Genomic DNA, 18,487 nt, shown 5'->3' on the forward strand with positions numbered 1-18,487 from the left:
GCACCCCAGATACAGGAGACCTGCCCTGGGAAGATGAGTCCCCATAACATTTGGCTTTGAAAACCAGGGGGGCTTAACTTCATGAGTTTTACAGCCAGTGGACTTAACACTAGGAACTTTAAAAATCAGCAGCTTGGCTCTGGGAGAGCCAGAGGTGATAGGAAATTGAATCCTCACCCTTAAAGAGAACAGTATCGCAAACAACCCACTGAAATCAGTGTAGAAGCAGCAGTTTGAAAAGCTCCTGTGGACTGCTCCATCCAACCCACCCTACTCATCAGGGGTCTCTCCAAAGTGGCACCTAACATGTTTCATTCTGCGAGCAGCCCCAGCAGTGGCCAGCACCACTCCAAAGTGACTAAGTAGTTCTTGCCCTGGGGAGTAGGGAAGATAACCATACATACAGGTTAACTGCAGCCCAACAGTGGGCTGGGGTCAGACATCTTATCTGATTGCCAGCTTCACCCATCAATTAAAACCTCACTGGGAAGGGTGCCTCGGTGGCTCAATCAGTTAAGCACCTGACTTCGACTCAGGTTATGATCTCAAAGTTGGCAAGTTCGAGCCCTGTGTCAGGCTCTGTGATGACAGTTCAGAGCCTGGATTCTGCTTTGGATTCTGTGTCTCCCTCTTTTTCTGCCCTTCCCCCACTCATGCTGTGCCTCTGTCTTCTCTCGAAAATAAATAAATATTTAAAAAATTTTTAAATCCTCACAGGGAGTAGCAAAGAAAGAACCCTGTAGTTCAGTGTGACTGCAACCCCAGCAGACAGACTGGGGGCAGACATCTGGTATGACTGCAGGCCCCTCCCACCAAAGAGTCTTTTGGGGAACAATGCAGGGAGAGTGCCCTGCAATCTGGTGTGCTCACATTTCTGGCAAACAGACTGAGGGAGGCATCTGATCTAGCCAAACTTCAAGCCCAAGTCAGCCCCAGATTGACCCCTTAACTGCACAGAGACCAAACTCTGCCCACCACAAGCACAGAGGGCCATGGAAGCCAACTGGACTGAAGGCAGACATGGCTCAGCCACAACAGTGGAATGCAAGCAACACACATAGGAGACAGCCCTGAAGCAACACGTTCTTGTGAACAGGGGACATTGCACTACAAGACACTACAAGACTTCTTGATCAGGAAATGTTGATTTTCCTAATATGTAGGATAAAAATCACAAAGTTGGACAAAATGAGGAGAAAGAGGAATGTGTCCCAAATTGAAGAACAAGACAAAATCACAGCAAAGGAGCTAAATGAAATGAAGAGAAGTAATATGCCTTATAAAGAATTCAGTATAATAGTTACAAACATACTTACTGGACTTGAGAAAACAGTGAGAGGATCTCAGTGAGACCTTCAACAAAGAGATAGAAAATATATAAAATAACCAGAGATGAAGAACTCAATAACTGAAATAAAAAATACACAAGAGGGAGTAAATAGTAGACAAACAGAAGCAGAGGAACAGATTGGCAAGTTGGAAGACAGAGTAATGTAAAGCAAGCAAGCTGAACAGCAAATACAAAAAATAATAAAAATTGAGAATAGATTAAGGAAACTCAGTGATAGTATCAAGTGTTAATAATATTTTCATTATAGGGATTTCAGTAAGAGGAGAGAGAAAAGGGAGCATAAAATTTATTTGAAAAAGTAGTAGCTGAAAACATCCCTAGTCTGAGGAAACAGACATTCAGATCCAGATCCAGGAGGCAAAATCAAGCCCCTTACAAAATCAACCCAAGGAGTCTATACCAGGACACATAATAATTAAAATGGCAAAAAGTATGACAAAAAGAGAATTTTTAAAGTAGCAACAGAAAAGAAAACAGTTATATACAAGAGAAACTCTGTAAACCTATTAGTGATTTTTTGTTAAGCAGAAACTCTGCAGACCAAAAGGGAGTGGCATTGATATGTTCAAAGTGTTGAAAGGAAAAAAATCTGCAACCAGAATATCCAGCAAGCTTCTCAATCCAAATAGACGGAGCTTTAAAGAGTTTTCCAGACTAACCAAAATTAAAGAATTCCTCACCATTAAACTACCCTTACAAGAAATGTTAAAGGGAATTCTTTGAGTAGAAAGAAAAAGCCATAATCAGGATTTAAAAAATTATGAAAAGAAAAAATTTCACAGGTACATACAAACATGATTAAAGTAGTACATCGATCACTTATAAAACCAGTACAGAGGTTAAAGTGCAACAATAATAAAAATCAATTGTATCTATAAAAATCAGTCAAGGTATTTGCAAGATAAAAGCATGGAAAGTATGACATCATATACATGAAAACTTGGGGAGAGAACAAAACTTTGGTTCTTCAGGATAGTGTCAAACTTAGGCACCATCATCCTAATATAGACTGCTGTATGCATAGGATGTTATATATAATCCTGGTGGAAATCACAAATCAAAAGCCTGTAGTAGATACACAAAAAATAAAGAGAAAGGAATCCAAGCATATCATTACAGAAATCATAAACCACAAGGAAAGAGGGCAAGAGAAGAAAAGAACAAAGAACTACAAAAACAACCATAAAGGAAGTAACAAAATGGCAATAAGTATGTACCTATCAATAATTACTTTGAATTTAAATGGAATAAATGCTCCAAAGACATGGGGTGACTGAATGCGTAAAAAGCAAGTCTCATTTATAAGCTGCCTACAAGAGACTCATTTCACACCTAAAGACACCTGCAGATTCAAAGTGAAGGAATGGAAAAACATTTATTATGCAAATAGAAGTGAAAAGAAAGCTGACATAGCAATACTTATCTTGTACAAAATAGATTTTAAAACAAAGACTGTAATAAGAGTCAAAAAAAGGACACTACATATGCACAAAGGGAGCAATCCAACAAAAAGCTATAACAATTGTAAATATTTATGCACCCAATGTAGAAGCATCCAAATACATAAAGCAACTATTAACAGGCATGAAGAAAGAAATTGACAATAATACAATAATAGTAGGGGAATTCAACATGCTACTTACATCAATAGATAGATCATCCAGGCAGAAAATTAACTGGGAAACAGTGGCTTTGAATGACACATTGTACCAGATGGATCTAACAGATGTATTCAAAACTTCCCATCCAAAAACAGCAGAATACACACTCTTTTCAAGTGTACATGGAACATTATCCAGAGTAGATCACATGATTAGGCCACAAAACAGGTCTAAACAAAATCAAAATGACTGAAATCATATCATGCATCCTTTCTGACCACAACAATGTAAAACTAGAAATGAAAAAATTTGGAAAGAATACAAATACATTGAAGATTAAAAAAAAAAAAACGTGCTATTAAACAGTGAATGGGTCCACCAGGAAATCAAAAAAATCTATGGAGACAATTGAAAATGAAAACATACTGATCCAAAATCTCTGGGAGGCAGCAAAAGCTGTTCTAAGAGAGATTATAACAATACAATTATATTATAATTCTATTAACAATTATATATAGTATTATACATATATAAAATATAATTATATGTATATATATACTATAATTACATACATATGTATATGTACAGGTATATGTATATGTATATGTATATGTATATGTATATGTATATGGCAATGCTTGGTAATGCTTGCCTCATAGAATGAAATTGGAAGTTTCCCTTCCTGTATTTTTTGGAATAGTTTGAGAAAAATAGGTACTAACTCTTTTTTTTAAGCATTTGCTAGAATTCCCCTGTGAAGTCATCTGGTACTGGACTTTTGTTTGTTGCAAGTTTTTTTAACAATACAATAATTATAACAATCTTAAGGCCTACCTCAAGAAGGAGCAAAAATCTCAAATAAACAACCTAAGCTTACACCTAAAAGAGCTAGATGAAGAATAAATAAAACCCAAAGCCATTATAAGAAAGGAAATAATAAGGATTAGATCAGAAATAAATGAAATAGAAATTAAAAAAAAAACATAACAGATGAAACCAAGAGCTGGTTCTTTGAAAAAAAATCAACAAAATTGATAAACCTTTAGTCAGAATTATCAAAAGAGATAGAGAGGACTCCAAAAAATAAAATTAGAAATGAAAGAGAAGAAATAACAGCCAATTCCACAGAAATACAAATGATTATGACAGAATATTACAAAAAATTATATACCAACAAATTGGACAACCTGGAGGAAAAGCAAATTTCCTAAAAACATGTAACTTCCCAAAATGGAATCAGGAAGAAGTACAAAATTTAAACAGACCGGTTACTAGCAATGAAATTGAATCAGTAATCAAAAAATTCCCAAGGGCTCCACAGTTGCTCAGTCAGTTAAGCATCTGACTCTTGATTTCGTGACAGGTCATGATCTCATGGGTCATGGGTTTGAGCCCCAACGTCAGGCCCCATGCTGACAACATGGAGCCTTCTTGAGATACTCCCTCTCTCCCTCTCCCTCTCTCCCTCTCTCTCTCTCTCTCTCTCTCTCTCTCTCTCCCTCTCTCCCTCCCTCCCTCTCTCTCTCTCCTCCCCCCAGTCCCCTCTTGCACTTGCTGTCTCAAAATAAATAGGTAAACTTAAAAAAAAAAATCACAACAAACAAAAGTCCAGGACCAGATGGCTTCACAGGTGAGTTCTAGCAAACACTGAAAAAAGTTAATACCTATTTTTCTCAAACTATTCCAAAAAATAGAGGAAGAGAAACTTCCAAATTCATTTTATGAAGCAAGCATTGCCCTAATAACCAAAGCAGAGAAAGACACCACAAACAAGGAAAACTATAGGTCAATATCTGTGATGAGCATACATGCAAAAATCCTCAACAAATTATTAGCAAACCAAATCCAACAATACATTTAAAAAGTCATTTGCCATGATTAAGTGGAATTTATTCCAGGGATACAAGGGTGGTTCAATATTCTCAAATCAATCAAAATGATACATCACATTAACCAGAGAAAGGATATAAAACAATATAATCATTTCAATAGATGCAGAAAAAGCATTTCACAAAGTATAACATCGTTTCATGAAAAAACTCTCAATCAAATATATTTATAGGGAACATGCCTCAACATAATAAAGGTAATACATGAAAACCCACAACTAAAATCATACTCAGTGGTGAAAAACTGAGAGCTTTTCTTCTAACAACAGGAATAAGACAAGGATGTCCATTCTCACCGCTTTTAATCAATATAATACTGAGAGTCCTAGCCACAGCAAATACACAAGATAAAGAAATGAAAGACATCCAGGTTGATAAGGAAGAAGTAAAACTTTCACTATTCGCAGATGTCATACTATATATAGAAAACTCTAAAGACTCTACCAAAAAACTACTAGAATTGATGAATGCATTAATCTCAAGATACAAAATTAATATACAAAAATCTGTTGGATTTCTATCCACCAATAATGAAGTAACAGAAAGAAATTAAGAAAATAATCCCACTTACAATCCCACCAAAAAAATAAGATGCTTAGGAATGAACCTAACCAAAGACATGAAAGACCTGTAATTGTAAAAAGTATAAAACATTGATGAAAAAAATTGAAGATGATACAAATGGAAAAAGTATTACATGCTTATGGGTTGGGAGAACCAATAGTGTTAAGATGTCGATACCACCCAAAGCAATCTCAGATTTAATGCAGTCCATCAAAATTCCAGCAACATTTTTCACAAAGCCCGAACAAATAATCTTCTAATTTATATGTAATTACAAAAGACTCTGAACGTAGCCCAACCAGTCTTGAAAAAGAAGTACAAAACTGGAGGTCTCACAATCCCAGATTTCAATACATGCTGAAGAACTGTAGGAATCCAAACAGTATGGTTCTGGGACAAAATAGACAAATAGATCAATGGAACAGAATAAAGAGCCCAGAAATGAACCCATGATTTTATGGTCAGTTAGTCTATGACAAAGGAGGCAAGAATATACAGTGGGTGAAAGACAGTCTCTTCAACGTTTATTTATTTTTGGGACAGAGAGAGACAGAGCATGAACGGGGGAGGGTCAGAGAGAGAGGGGGAGACACAGAATCGGAAACAGGCTCCAGGCTCTGAGCCATCAGCCCAGAGCCTGACGCGGGGCTCGAACTCACGGACCGTGAGATCGTGACCTGGCTGAAGTCGGACGCTTAACCGACTGCGCCACCCAGGCGCCCAAGACAGTCTCTTCAATGAGTGATGTTGGAAAAACTGAACAGCTAGACTGAAAAGAATGAAACTGGACCACTTTCTTACATGGTACACAAAAATAAACTCAAAATGGATTAGAGGCCTAATGTAGGACCTATAACCATAAAATTCCTACAAGAAAACATAGGTAGTAATCTCTTTGACACCTGCTATCAAAACATTTCTAGATCTGTCTTCTTTGGCAAGGGAAACAAATGGCAAAATTAAACTGTTGGCACTACACCAAAATAAAAAGCTCTTGCAAAGCCAAGGAAACCAACAAAACAAAAAGACAACCTCATAAATGCAAGAAGATATTTGCTAATTACATATATAATAAAGGGTTAGCACCCAAAATATATAAAGAAGCTATGCAACTGAACACCAAAAAATGAAATAATCCAATTAAAAATAGGCAGAACATGAACAGACTTTTTTCCAAAGAAAACATACAGAGAGACAACATACACATGAAAAGATACTCAATATCACTAATTATCAGAAATGCAAATCAAGACCACAGTGAGATACCCACCTCACTCCTGTTCAGAATAACTAAAATAAAAAACAAGAATCAACAAGTGCTGGCAAGGATGTAGAGAGAAAGGAATCCTCATGCACTGTTGGTGGGAATACAAGCTGGTGTAGCCACTATGGAAAATAATACGAGGTTCCTCAAAAAATTAAAAATAGAATTACCATATATGATCCAGTAATTTCACTACTGGGTATTTGCCCAAAAAAATTAAAACAAAAATTCAAGGATATATGCATCTTTATATTTACTGCAGCATCATTTATAATTGCTGAGATATGGAAGGCACCCAAGTGTCCATCCATAGATGAATAGATAAAGTAGATGTGGTATATCTATAGAATGGAATACTATTCAGCCATAAAAAGAATGAAATCTTGTCATTTGAAACAACATGAGTGGATCTAGAGGACATAATGCTAAGTGAAATAACTCATGTAAAGACAAATACCATATGATTTCACTCATATGTGGACTTTATGAAACAAACAGAAAAAAAAAGACTTAAAGAGAATAAATTGGTAGTTGCCAGATGGGTGGTGGGTGAGGAGATGGATGCAGTGGGTAAAGGTGATTAAGATTACTGTTATCATAATGAGCACTGAGAAATGTATAGATTTGTTGAATCATTATATTGTACACCTGAAACTAATATAACACTGTATGTTAACTATACTGGAATTGAAATTAAAAATTTAATAATTAAAAAAAAGAGGTCTACATCTTTACAGGGAATTCATGACCTTCTTCATCTAATCCCAATGTACTTTTTAAGGGAAAAGTGGCCAGTATTTATTGATTATCCATAATATACTAGACACTATACAATACATTATATTTCAAAGATTATATTAATCCTTACAATCACTCAGGTTTTGAAAACTAAGCATTAGAGGGGCTATGTAACTAAGCCAGGATTATATTAATAGTAAAGAGTAGACCAATAGCATTAAGGAAAGGAGAGGGGCAATATGAGAGATTTTACATGTCTAGCAAATTACCAAATGATGCTATGTTCTCATGCAGAGACTACATTTTGGAAATTACTAATTTATCAGACCATGACATCTGTCCACCGGTACTTCTTACCTCACATTAGTCTTTTGAGTAGACTGTGCTCTCCCTAGATGAAAGACTTAATATACCCAAAATGTACTTGGTTCTTTTTTGTCTCTGTGCTTTTACCTTGTATTTCTTCTCTATCTAAACTACCCTCTTTTTCTTACCCTTCCCCCATTTTTTCCTACCTATTGAAATATTTTCCTTTAGAAAATCACTCAAATGTTACCTCTTCCATGAAGACTTACCTCATATCCTCACCAAAAAGTTTACAACTCTTATTTTGAACTTACAGCACTTTTTGTCAATTTGTGACATTACCTACTATCTTATAGTTGTTTATGTGCTTTAATGTTTTGTATTACACTTGTAAATTCCCTAAGGAAGAGAGTTGCGTTTATCTCATAATACTTAGCACGAGTCCTTAGTTTCCTAATATGCCTTAGTTGGAATATACTAAGACTATAGTACTTGTATTTTTGAAAATTATTAAATAAGATAGTGTTTGTGAAAATAAACAAAAGAGTTATATAAAGTTAAAATATTTTCTTTTTGCCGTGACTCTGGACATTCTATAGATGAAAAACCACATCCCAAAATTAATTTTTAGATATTGAAAGAAACTGATGGACTTTTTGAAAAAGTGGCAAAATAAAAGTCCAAAATGATTAAGAGAAAGTAACAGATATAGTTTCTCATGAATATATACTAAGGTTTTTAATTATATACACAATACATGCATAACACACACACAAAAAAGTAGTAATCTAGATATTATAACTTTTCTACATACATACAATACTGACTGGAGTTTTTATTTATACATTTATTAGCACTACTATTTAGGATGTCATCTGAGAGTAGATGAAGTATTATTGGAAATATAATAGTCCTGGGCTTGTTTACTAAAAAGTTGGAATAAAAAGAATTAACTGAATTTGTATTTGCCAATAACCTTGTGGTGAAGGGACTTAATACTTGAAACATCTTAAACATTCTTGGAAAATAGAGTTACATTCTTATAATTGGAAATTAAATTCCAAGTTCCATAGTACTTTATAAATTACAAATATATTGAAATACATTATTGTCAGGATAAATTCATTGCCATTATCCTTAGAAAAGGAATCTACATTAACACAGATGGGATGAACTTGCTGTATAAAATTACAAAGATCTCAGGGGCATGTATCAGTCAAATTCTCTGTACCTTAAAGATAAAACCTCATAAAAACACATTAATGATAGTGAGATAGATGATTTAACTGATAAAGAGATCAAAATAATCGTCCTAAAGATAGTCACCAAGGTCTAGAGAATAATGTCTGAACAAAGCGAGAATTTCAAAAGAGAGAATATAAGGAGGTACCACACAAAAATCACATAGCTGAAGAATACATAACTAAAACAAGCAGTAGTGGAATTTAACAACACTAGATGAAGCAGAAGAAAGAATCATCAAACTTGAAGACTGGGCAATGGAATTCAGTCAAAGGAGAAAAAAAAATTGAAGATAGTTTAAGACACTTGTGGGACAGCCTCAAGCAGACTAGTATTCACAATGTAAAGATCCCAGATGGAGGAAAGGGAAAGAAGTGGAAAGCTTATTTGAAGTAATAATGGCTGAAAATGTCCCTAAGCTAAGGAAGGAAATAGACATCCAGACTCGAGAAGCCCAAGAGTTCCAAATTGGATGAATCCAAATAGACCCACTGAAAGACATAAAAGCAGCAAGAGAAAAAAAAACTTTTTTTATATACAAGGGATCCTTAGAAGATATCAGTAGATTTTTTTTCAGCAGAAACTTTGCAGGTCAGAATGGAGTGACAAAAAATATTCAAGTGCAGAGAGAAAAAAAAAAAAAAAAAAAGCCTGCCAAACAAGAATCCTCTACCAAACAATGTTGTCCTTCAGAATTGAAGGAGAGAGAAAGAGTTTTCCTTATGAGCAAAAGCTGAAGAGTTCAGCACTACTAGACTGGCCTTACAAGAAGTGTTAAAGGGATTTCTTTTAGCTGAAACAAAAGGGTAATATTTAGTAACAGGAAAACAAATGAAAGTAAATCTCATTGGTAAAAATAAATATATAGTTGAATTTAGAATAATGTTTTAATGGTGATGGATTGATCACTTATATATCTAATGTGAAAGTTAAAAGAAGTATTGGGGTGCCTGGGTGGCTCAGTCATTTAAGCCTCCAGTTCTTGATCTCAGCTCAGGTCATGATCTCACGGTTGGTGAGGGCTCTGCACTGACAATGGGGAGCCTGCTTGGGATTCTCTCTCTCCTTTTCTCTCTGCCTGTCCCCTGCTCACTCTATGTCTCAAAAAAAAAAATGGCAAAAGTATTAAAAAATAACTATAACTGTAGTAACTTATTAATGGATATGCAAGTTAAAGAGATGTAAATTGTGACACCAAAAATAGAATGTAGTGCAGGGTGTAAAAATGTAGAGCGTTAGAATGTTTTCAAACTTAAGTTATTATCTACTTCAAATCAGCTGTTATAAATATGTTTTATGTAAGCCTCATGGTAACCACAAAGCAAAAACCTATAGGAGACACACAAAAGATAAAGAGAAAGGGATCGAAACACACCACTACAGAAAGCCATCAGATCACAAAGAAAGGGAGCAAAAGAAGAAACAAAGGTATTACAAAACAGCCAGAAAACAACAGAATTACAGTCAGTCCCTACCTATTAATAATTACTTAAAATGGACTGAATTCTCCAATTAAAACATAGAGTGGCAAATGGATTAATGAAAACAAGACCCCACTATATTCTGCCAACAGGAGTCTCACTTCAGATGTAAGGACACGCACAGAATGCAAGTGAAAGGATGGAAAAAGATATTTTCAAATGGAAAACAAAAGAAAGCTGAGATAATTATGCTTATACAAAACACATTTCAAGAAAAAGGCAAAAGAAGGTCATTGTATAATAATAAAGGGATCAATCCAACAAGAGGATACAACATTTGCTAAAACTTATGCACCAAAGAATGGAGTATCTAAATATATAAAGCAAAAATTAACAAACGTTAAGGGAAAATTAGAGAGCAATACAATAATGGTAGGAGTCTTCAGTACCCTGTGCTTTCATCAATGATTAGATCACCCATACAGAAAATCAGTAAGGAAACATTACACTTAACGACACTTTAGACCAAATGGATTTAATAGACATTTACAGAACTTTCCTTCCAAAAGCTGCAGGATACACATTTTTCTCAAACACACTTGGTCCATTCTCCATGATCATATATTAAACCACAGTACAAATCTTAATAAATTTAAGATTAAAATCATATCAAGTGTCTTTTTTATTCATAATTGTATAAAATTAGAAATTACAAGAAGAAAAATGGAAAAATCACAAATATATGGAGATTCAACTACATGCTACTGAACAAGTGGATCAAAGAAGAAACCAAAACAAAATCAAGAAATATCTTGGGAGAAATGAAAATGGAAATGTAGCATTCTAAAACTTACGGGATGAAGCAAAAGCAATTCTAAAAGGGAAGTTCATAGCAATAATTTCCTACTTTAGACCTCAACTAGACTTTATACCTCAAGGATCTAAAACAGAAAATTTTAAGCCCATAGTTAGAAGGATGGAAATAAAGAACAGCAGAAATAAAAGATCTAAAGAATAAAAACAACAAAAATACCAATGATATTAAGAGCTGATACTTAGAAAAGATTTAAAAAATTGGATTCACCAAAAATATAATAATAAAAAGGTGACTCAACTAAATAAAACCATTTATAAAAGAGGAAATGTTAGAACTGATGTTACACAAATACAAAGATCATAAGAGACTATGGTGATTAATTGTATGCCAACAAATTGGACAACCTACAAAATAAGGATAAATTCTTAGAAACATACAGTCTACCATGACTTAATCATGAAATAGAAAATCTGAACAGACCAATTACTAATAGGGAGATTGAATCAGTAATTTGAAACCTTGTAACAGATCAATGGCCATATGGCTTCACTGGTGAATTTTATCAAACAGAGAAGAATTAATACCAAACCTTCTCAGACTCTTCCAAAAATAGAAGAGGAAAGAATACTTCCAAATTCATTTTATAAGAGCAGCATTACCCTGATACCAAAACCAGAGAAGAAAATTACAAGAGAAGAAAAATACAGGTCAGTATCCCTAATGAACATAGATGCAAAAATCCTCAACAAAATATTAACAAACTGAGTACAACAATAAAAGGACCATGATGAAGTAGGATTTTTTTCCCAGTGTTTCAATGATGGTTTAACATCCATCAATCAATTGATGTGATAGACCACATTGACAAAATAAGGATAAAAATCATATAATACTTGGGGCACCTGGGTGGCACAGATGGTTAAGCATCCAACTTTGGCTCAGGTCATGATCTCTCGGTTTGAGGGTTCGAGTCCCATGTCAGGCTCTGTGCTGACAGCTCAGTCTGCTTTGATTCTGTGTCTCCCTCTCTCTCTCTGCCCCTCTCCTGCTCACTCTCTGTTTCTCTCTAAAAAATAAATAAACATTAAAAAAATTTTAATTAAAAAAATCATACAATCCTCTCAACAGATGCAGAAAAAGCATTTGACAAAATGTAATATCCATTCATGATGGAAATTCTGAACAACATGGATATAGAGGAGATGTATCTGAATATAATAACACAGGTGATAAGCCCACAGCTAACATCATACTCAATGGTAAAAAACTGGAAGCTTTCCATCTAAGACTTGGAACAAGACAAGGATGCCTACCTCACCACTTTTATTTAACAAAATACTGGAAGTCCTAACCAGAGCAATTAGAAAGGAAAAGGATAAGTCACCCAAATCAGAAAAGAAGTATAACTGTCTGTATGCAGATGACATGTTATTATATATAATAAACCCTAAAGGCTACACCAAAAAAAAAAAATGTTAAAACTAAGAAACAAATTAGTAAAGTTGCAAGCTACAAAATCAATATGTATAAATCAGTTGCATTTCTATACACTAATGAACTATTAGAGAAATTAAGAAAACAATCTCATTTACAATTGCATCAAAAAGAATAAGATACCTAGGAATAAAATTAACGAAGGAAGTGAAAGTCCTATACACTGAAAACTACACGACATTGATGAAAGAAATTGAAGACACAAATAAATGGAAAGATATTTCATGATCATGGATTGAAATAATATTGTTACAATGTCCGTATTCCCAAAACAATCTACCTATTCAGTGCAATTCCTATCAAAATTCCAGTGGCATTTTTTACAGAAACAGAACAATCATTCTTTTTTTTTTTTTTTTCAACGTTTATTTATTTTTGGGACAGAGAGAGACAGAGCATGAACGGGGGAGGGGCAGAGAGAGAGGGAGACAAAGAATCGGAAACAGGCTCCAGGCTCTGAGCCATCAGCCCAGAGCCCGACGCGGGGCTCGAACTCACGGACCGCGAGATCGTGACCTGGCTGAAGTCGGACGCTTAATCGACTGCGCCACCCAGGCGCCCCTAGAACAATCATTCTTAATGGAAACGCAGAAAACCCCAAATATTGAAAGCATCTTGAGAAATGTGAGCATAGCTAGAGTCATCACACTTCCTAATCAACTGTATTACAAAGCTATAGTAATCAGAACAATATATCAAAAGCATAGAAACAGACACAGATCAGCTGAACGAAATAAAGTACCCATAAAAAAAACCCATGCATATGTAGTCCATTAATTTAGGACGAAGGAGCCAAGAAAATACAATGGGGAAAGGATAGTGTCTTTAATAAATGGTGGGAAAACTGGACAGTTACATGAAAAAGAATGACAATAGGATTACTATCCTATCTTAAACCATACACAAAAATCAACTCAATATAAATTCTTGAATGTAAGACCTGAAACCATAAAACTCCTAGAATAAAACAGTGGATAAGCTTCTAGACATCATTCTTAGGCAGTGCTCTTTAGGATTTGACTCCAAAAGCAAAGGCAACAAAAGCAAAAATAAATGGGACTACATCAACCTAAAAACCTGTACAACAAAGGAAGTCATCAACAGAATGAAAAGGCAACCTATGGAACAGAAGAAAATATTCACAAATTATATATCCAATAAGGGGTTAATAATATCCAAAATATATAAAGAACTCATAGAACTTAGTAGAAAAAAAATCCAATTAAAAAATGGTCAAGGATGCTCAGTTGGTCAAGCATCTGACTCTTGATTTCAGCTCAGGTCATGATTCCAGGGTTGTGGGATCCAGCCCTTCATCAGGCTCCATGCTGAATGTGGAGCGTGCTTGGGATTCTCTCTCTCTATATCCCTCTCCCTCTGCCTCTCTCCCCCACTTGTGCTTGCTCTCTCACTCTCCCTCTCTGTCAAAAACAAAAAAAAAAAAAATTTTAATGGGCAAAGGATCTGAATAAACATTTTTCCAAATAAGATCTAAATGACCAACAGTTACATGAAAAGATACAAAGAATTGGAAATCAAAACTGCAATGCAATACCACTTTACTCACCTGCTAGAATGGCTATTATCAAAAACGATGAGATAACAAGATGTGCAGAAAAGGGAATGCTGTGTACTGTTGGTGGGAATGTAAATTGGTTCAGTCACTATGGAAAAGAGTATGGCAGTTGCTCAAAAAATTAAAAATATAACTACCATATGATCTAGCAGTTCCATCTGGGTATTTATCCAAAGGAAAGGAAATCACTATCTTGAAAAGATGTCTGCACCCCCATGTTCATTGTAGCATTACTTACAGTAGCCAAGACATAGAACAACCTGTGTCTATTGACAGATGAATGGATGAAGAAACTGTGGTATGTATATGCAATGGAATATTATTGAACGTAAAAATGAAATCCTGCTGCTTGCAGCAACATAGTTGGACCTGAGTACATTATGTCAAGGGAAATAAATCAGATGAAGAAAGACAAATAACTGTATTATCTTACATATATGTGGAATCTAAAAATAACCAAACTCATAAATACAGAGAACAGATTGGTGGTTGCCTGAGGCAGGCATTGCACAATAGGTGAAATGGGGGAAGGTAGTCAAAGACACAAACTTCCAATTATAAGATAAATGTAAGGGATGTAATATTAGCATGGTGACTATAGTAAATACTGCTATATTGTATATTTGAAAGTTTCTAAGAAAGTAGATTGTAAGAGTTCTCATTACAAGAAAAAAATAATAACTGTGTAGTGATGGTTGTTAATTAAGCTTATTGTATAATCCTTTCCCAATATATATACATATCACATCATTTTTGTACATCTAAACCTAATACAATGCTATTTGTCAATTATATTTCAATTAAAAGAATATGGAAAATTTAAAGTAAATAGCTATCATCTCTTGTCTTTGTGAACAGGACTCAAGAAAAAAAAAACAATAAAACATAAGACAAATTTAGGTTATTTCAGAGAGTGAAAGTAGTTAATAATCTCATTCATAGGAACAAGTTTTGGGAAAAGATTGTTATATGACTTAAAAATCTTAGTTTTAAAATTTTAGAAATAGACTAATCCCTTTGTTTTCAGCTGATGAAAATCAGATGTTACCAGGTGAAAGTAACACAGCCAGTTATTGAAAAAGCATGATTCCAACTCTCATATGAAATACAGGCCTTCAACTCTTGATTCCTGTCTTCCAGTGCTTTTCCATTGTTTATGTTTCTTATCTAACCACCTAGTTTAAAAGTGGCTTGGAAATTTACAGTAATCTTGAAAGACCTTTCTGCTTTCAGTTGCCCTTGTTTTTCAATGGATCTGTTAGCAGCTGAGCTCTCCAAACTCTCCCCACTGCCATTCATTTGTGAGAGACCTTATTTTACTTTAAAATTTACACTTTGCTAAGAAGCAATAGTTCAAATTTAAGTCTCCCTCAACTCTTGAGTGCTTTTTGTTTTAGACTTTTGAAAATATTACTGTGCTAGACATTTTTACATTTATCTCATTGAAATCTTAGAACTGTATGAGATACAAAGAAGCTAGAGAAAGACGATGTTTTGGCCATTACTTCTTTAAATTGGCTAATATATTCTGATTTTATGTCAGTACATCTTTACAATCTAACACACTAGCTATTGTGAAAACCTCAGCCAGAATGCCCAATTTGTGTAACAATTGGTGAATCTCTAGCTGTAGTAATTTCATTCTAAAACAGTTGTTCCCGTGTGAAATGCAACGTTTGATCTCTGTTGTTGAATGCATTTAAACCAACCATTCATTGCAATTTAGTATTCATTCAGTTTCTCTTTCCTTTCAGGCCTGTATGTGGAATCAGAGGTAAAACTCTCATAATTAACCTGCCAGGTAGCAAGAAAGGATCTCAGGTAAGCCACCTTGAGATTTATATGGTTTAGTATAAAGTTTTAGCCAACTGCAAATTAGTCAACAAAAAGCTGGAGCACTCCACAAGGCTGCCCTCACTTCTGACACCAGTTGCAACCTAGCATATTCCCAAAGCCACCCTCACCTTCGATAATTCACTAGAAAGACTCACAGAACTCACTGAAAGATGTTATGCTGGTGGATATAATTTATGACAGGGAAAGGATACAAATTAAAGTTAACCAAGAGTAAAAGAGAAGGACTAAATGCACACCTTCTATAATCCTCTCCCTGTAGAGTCATGAAAGCATTATTCTTTTGGCATCAGTGTACGGCAGCACAGGGAGCATTGCCAATCAGGGAGCCGCCAAGCCTTTGGTGTTCAGAGTTTTACTGGGGCTCATCACATTCTGCCAATATGGCTGGCCTTTAGTCTCTAGCCCTTTCCAAAAGTTATGCTGATTCCTTTAGTCCCCACCACTTTCCAGAGGCAAAACTGATACCCAAATGCCCAAAGCACCCATCATAAATCACATTGTTAATACTGTCTGGTGGCCAAAGCTCCAAGGCAAACAAAGACTCCTATCACATCCCAAAAACTGAGAACAAAGGCCACACTCTCTTGAGATAAGGTTAAGTCTTCATTACACAAGCTTCCCCCTGGCCTTTGGCTGAGGCTGTCTTATAGAAAATGATTGTATTTATCTGGCTGGGCATCTATATTTACTACAGCATTTATATTACAGATGCAACAACAGTATCAGTATGAATATGTCTAAAATTTGAAGAAGCCAGTATGAGAGATGAATTTGAGAAACAGCTAATCTATCCTCTAAAGCCATTACACACATTTTCATATTTTTGTACTAATATACTAATTTTTCTACCTCAATCTGCTACTATTTGTATTATGTGATACTTTGAACAGAACTATTTACCACAAAAATTAGCTGACTTTTTCAAGCCAATCATTTTTCCATTGGTATTATATTTTGAGGAGGATTTAACCCAATTTCCCATTATATATGATCATCAATATCAGTATTCTGATCTTTCTAGCAACACCAGTTTTATAACATTTCACAGTAGGGTGGTAGATATAACCTGAAATATGAGCCAGAAGATACTGGCACACTACTGGAGTCCTACACAGATATTAACAACCTAGTCCATCATCGTATCATATGACCAAAATGTCTCCCAGAACTATGCTACTCAGGTTTACAGGCTTATCAGGTTCCCAGAGCAGGAGTAGTCTCAGCAACATAGGGCTTTACCCCTTCTGGCATCTATTACAACTGAGCTAAGAAACAGTATCCTCTTGTTCTAAGGATTTTGAGACACCAATATAATATTGGATCTCTTTCATTGCATAACCCATGTACTCATTCCTTTACCTCCAGTTACCATTCCTCCTTCTCTCCATGTATACTCGGACTTTTCCTATGAAAATCTTTGAATGAGACAGTTGATTTGGCCACTGTGCTGGTCCAAATTGCCACCAGTAATACTTATTCAGCAAGTGCCACCTGCTTAGTCCTTTTCCATTCATATTAGGTAGGGTTACGTAGTAGGTACAGAACTAGTGAGCAATCGCACACACCAGGCAATGTAACTGCATCCATTTTCAATCCCAATTTGTCCAGATGGAGTCAGGCATAATCTACCTCATCAGGCCCTTAGAAACTCTGACATAAAGACTTAAAGATACAGTTTCTGCTTAGGAATCATCCTGCTTCTGGCACGCACAGTTGCAGCCCTGCTCCTGTCACCACAGCATCAGGTAGAAAAAAAGAAAGTTGATCTGATATGATAAAAGAAAAAGTATAGCCTAAAGAAAAAATATAGTCTTACCAACATCACCCCCCAACCCTCTCTTCCCCAGAAAGGTAGAGGACTATATTTAGTGGGGACCCTCCCTTGGCCTCCCTCATGTTGAATGTGACCACACACTAATGAGAGTATGTAAGCCATGCTCCTCCTTTTTTAGACAACAAATGTTTCCATTGCCCATTCAAATTTTCTATCAAATCATTGCTCTGAATATGAAAGTGTGTACCTTGGTCTAAAGAAATGTGACTCTACAGTCATTGGTACAATATTTTCTGCCCTAGTCCTTTCATAGTACACTGAGCATTTGTATCTACCATTGGGTAAGCAAAGCCCAGTCCCGAGTAAATGTCTATTCCTGTTAGGACTCATTTGTAGCCTCCAGAGACTAGCAACATCAGTCCAACTTGCTAGCTATGTGTAGGACCTTCCCCTATGGAATCTGCCATATAGCTTTCTGCTGTCTTTTTTGTTAGCAGACAGAACAGTTCTTGTTGGCATTTTGTGCCTCAGAGGGTACAAGAGAAATTTATCAATTCAGCCCATCTCTGCATTGTTGCAGCCCTCCATTGTCC

The 18,487-nt window shown here is 35.4% G+C and overlaps 1 protein-coding gene across 23 annotated transcripts in view; it reads left to right on the forward strand.

The window, feature by feature from the left end:
• The window catches only part of GPHN (gephyrin), a 631,205-nt gene that overhangs the window by 372,599 nt on the left and 240,119 nt on the right, over window positions 1-18,487 (forward strand). For all 23 annotated transcript variants that reach the window (XM_045451302.1, XM_045451293.1, XM_045451291.1 and 20 more), the window contains one exon: window positions 16,018-16,084. In XM_045451302.1, coding sequence (XP_045307258.1) covers window positions 16,018-16,084 — 67 coding nt within the window. The remainder of the gene's footprint in view (window positions 1-16,017; window positions 16,085-18,487) is intronic.

This window comes from Leopardus geoffroyi, chromosome B3, assembly GCF_018350155.1.
Source record: "Leopardus geoffroyi isolate Oge1 chromosome B3, O.geoffroyi_Oge1_pat1.0, whole genome shotgun sequence".
NCBI lineage: Eukaryota > Metazoa > Chordata > Mammalia > Carnivora > Felidae > Leopardus > Leopardus geoffroyi.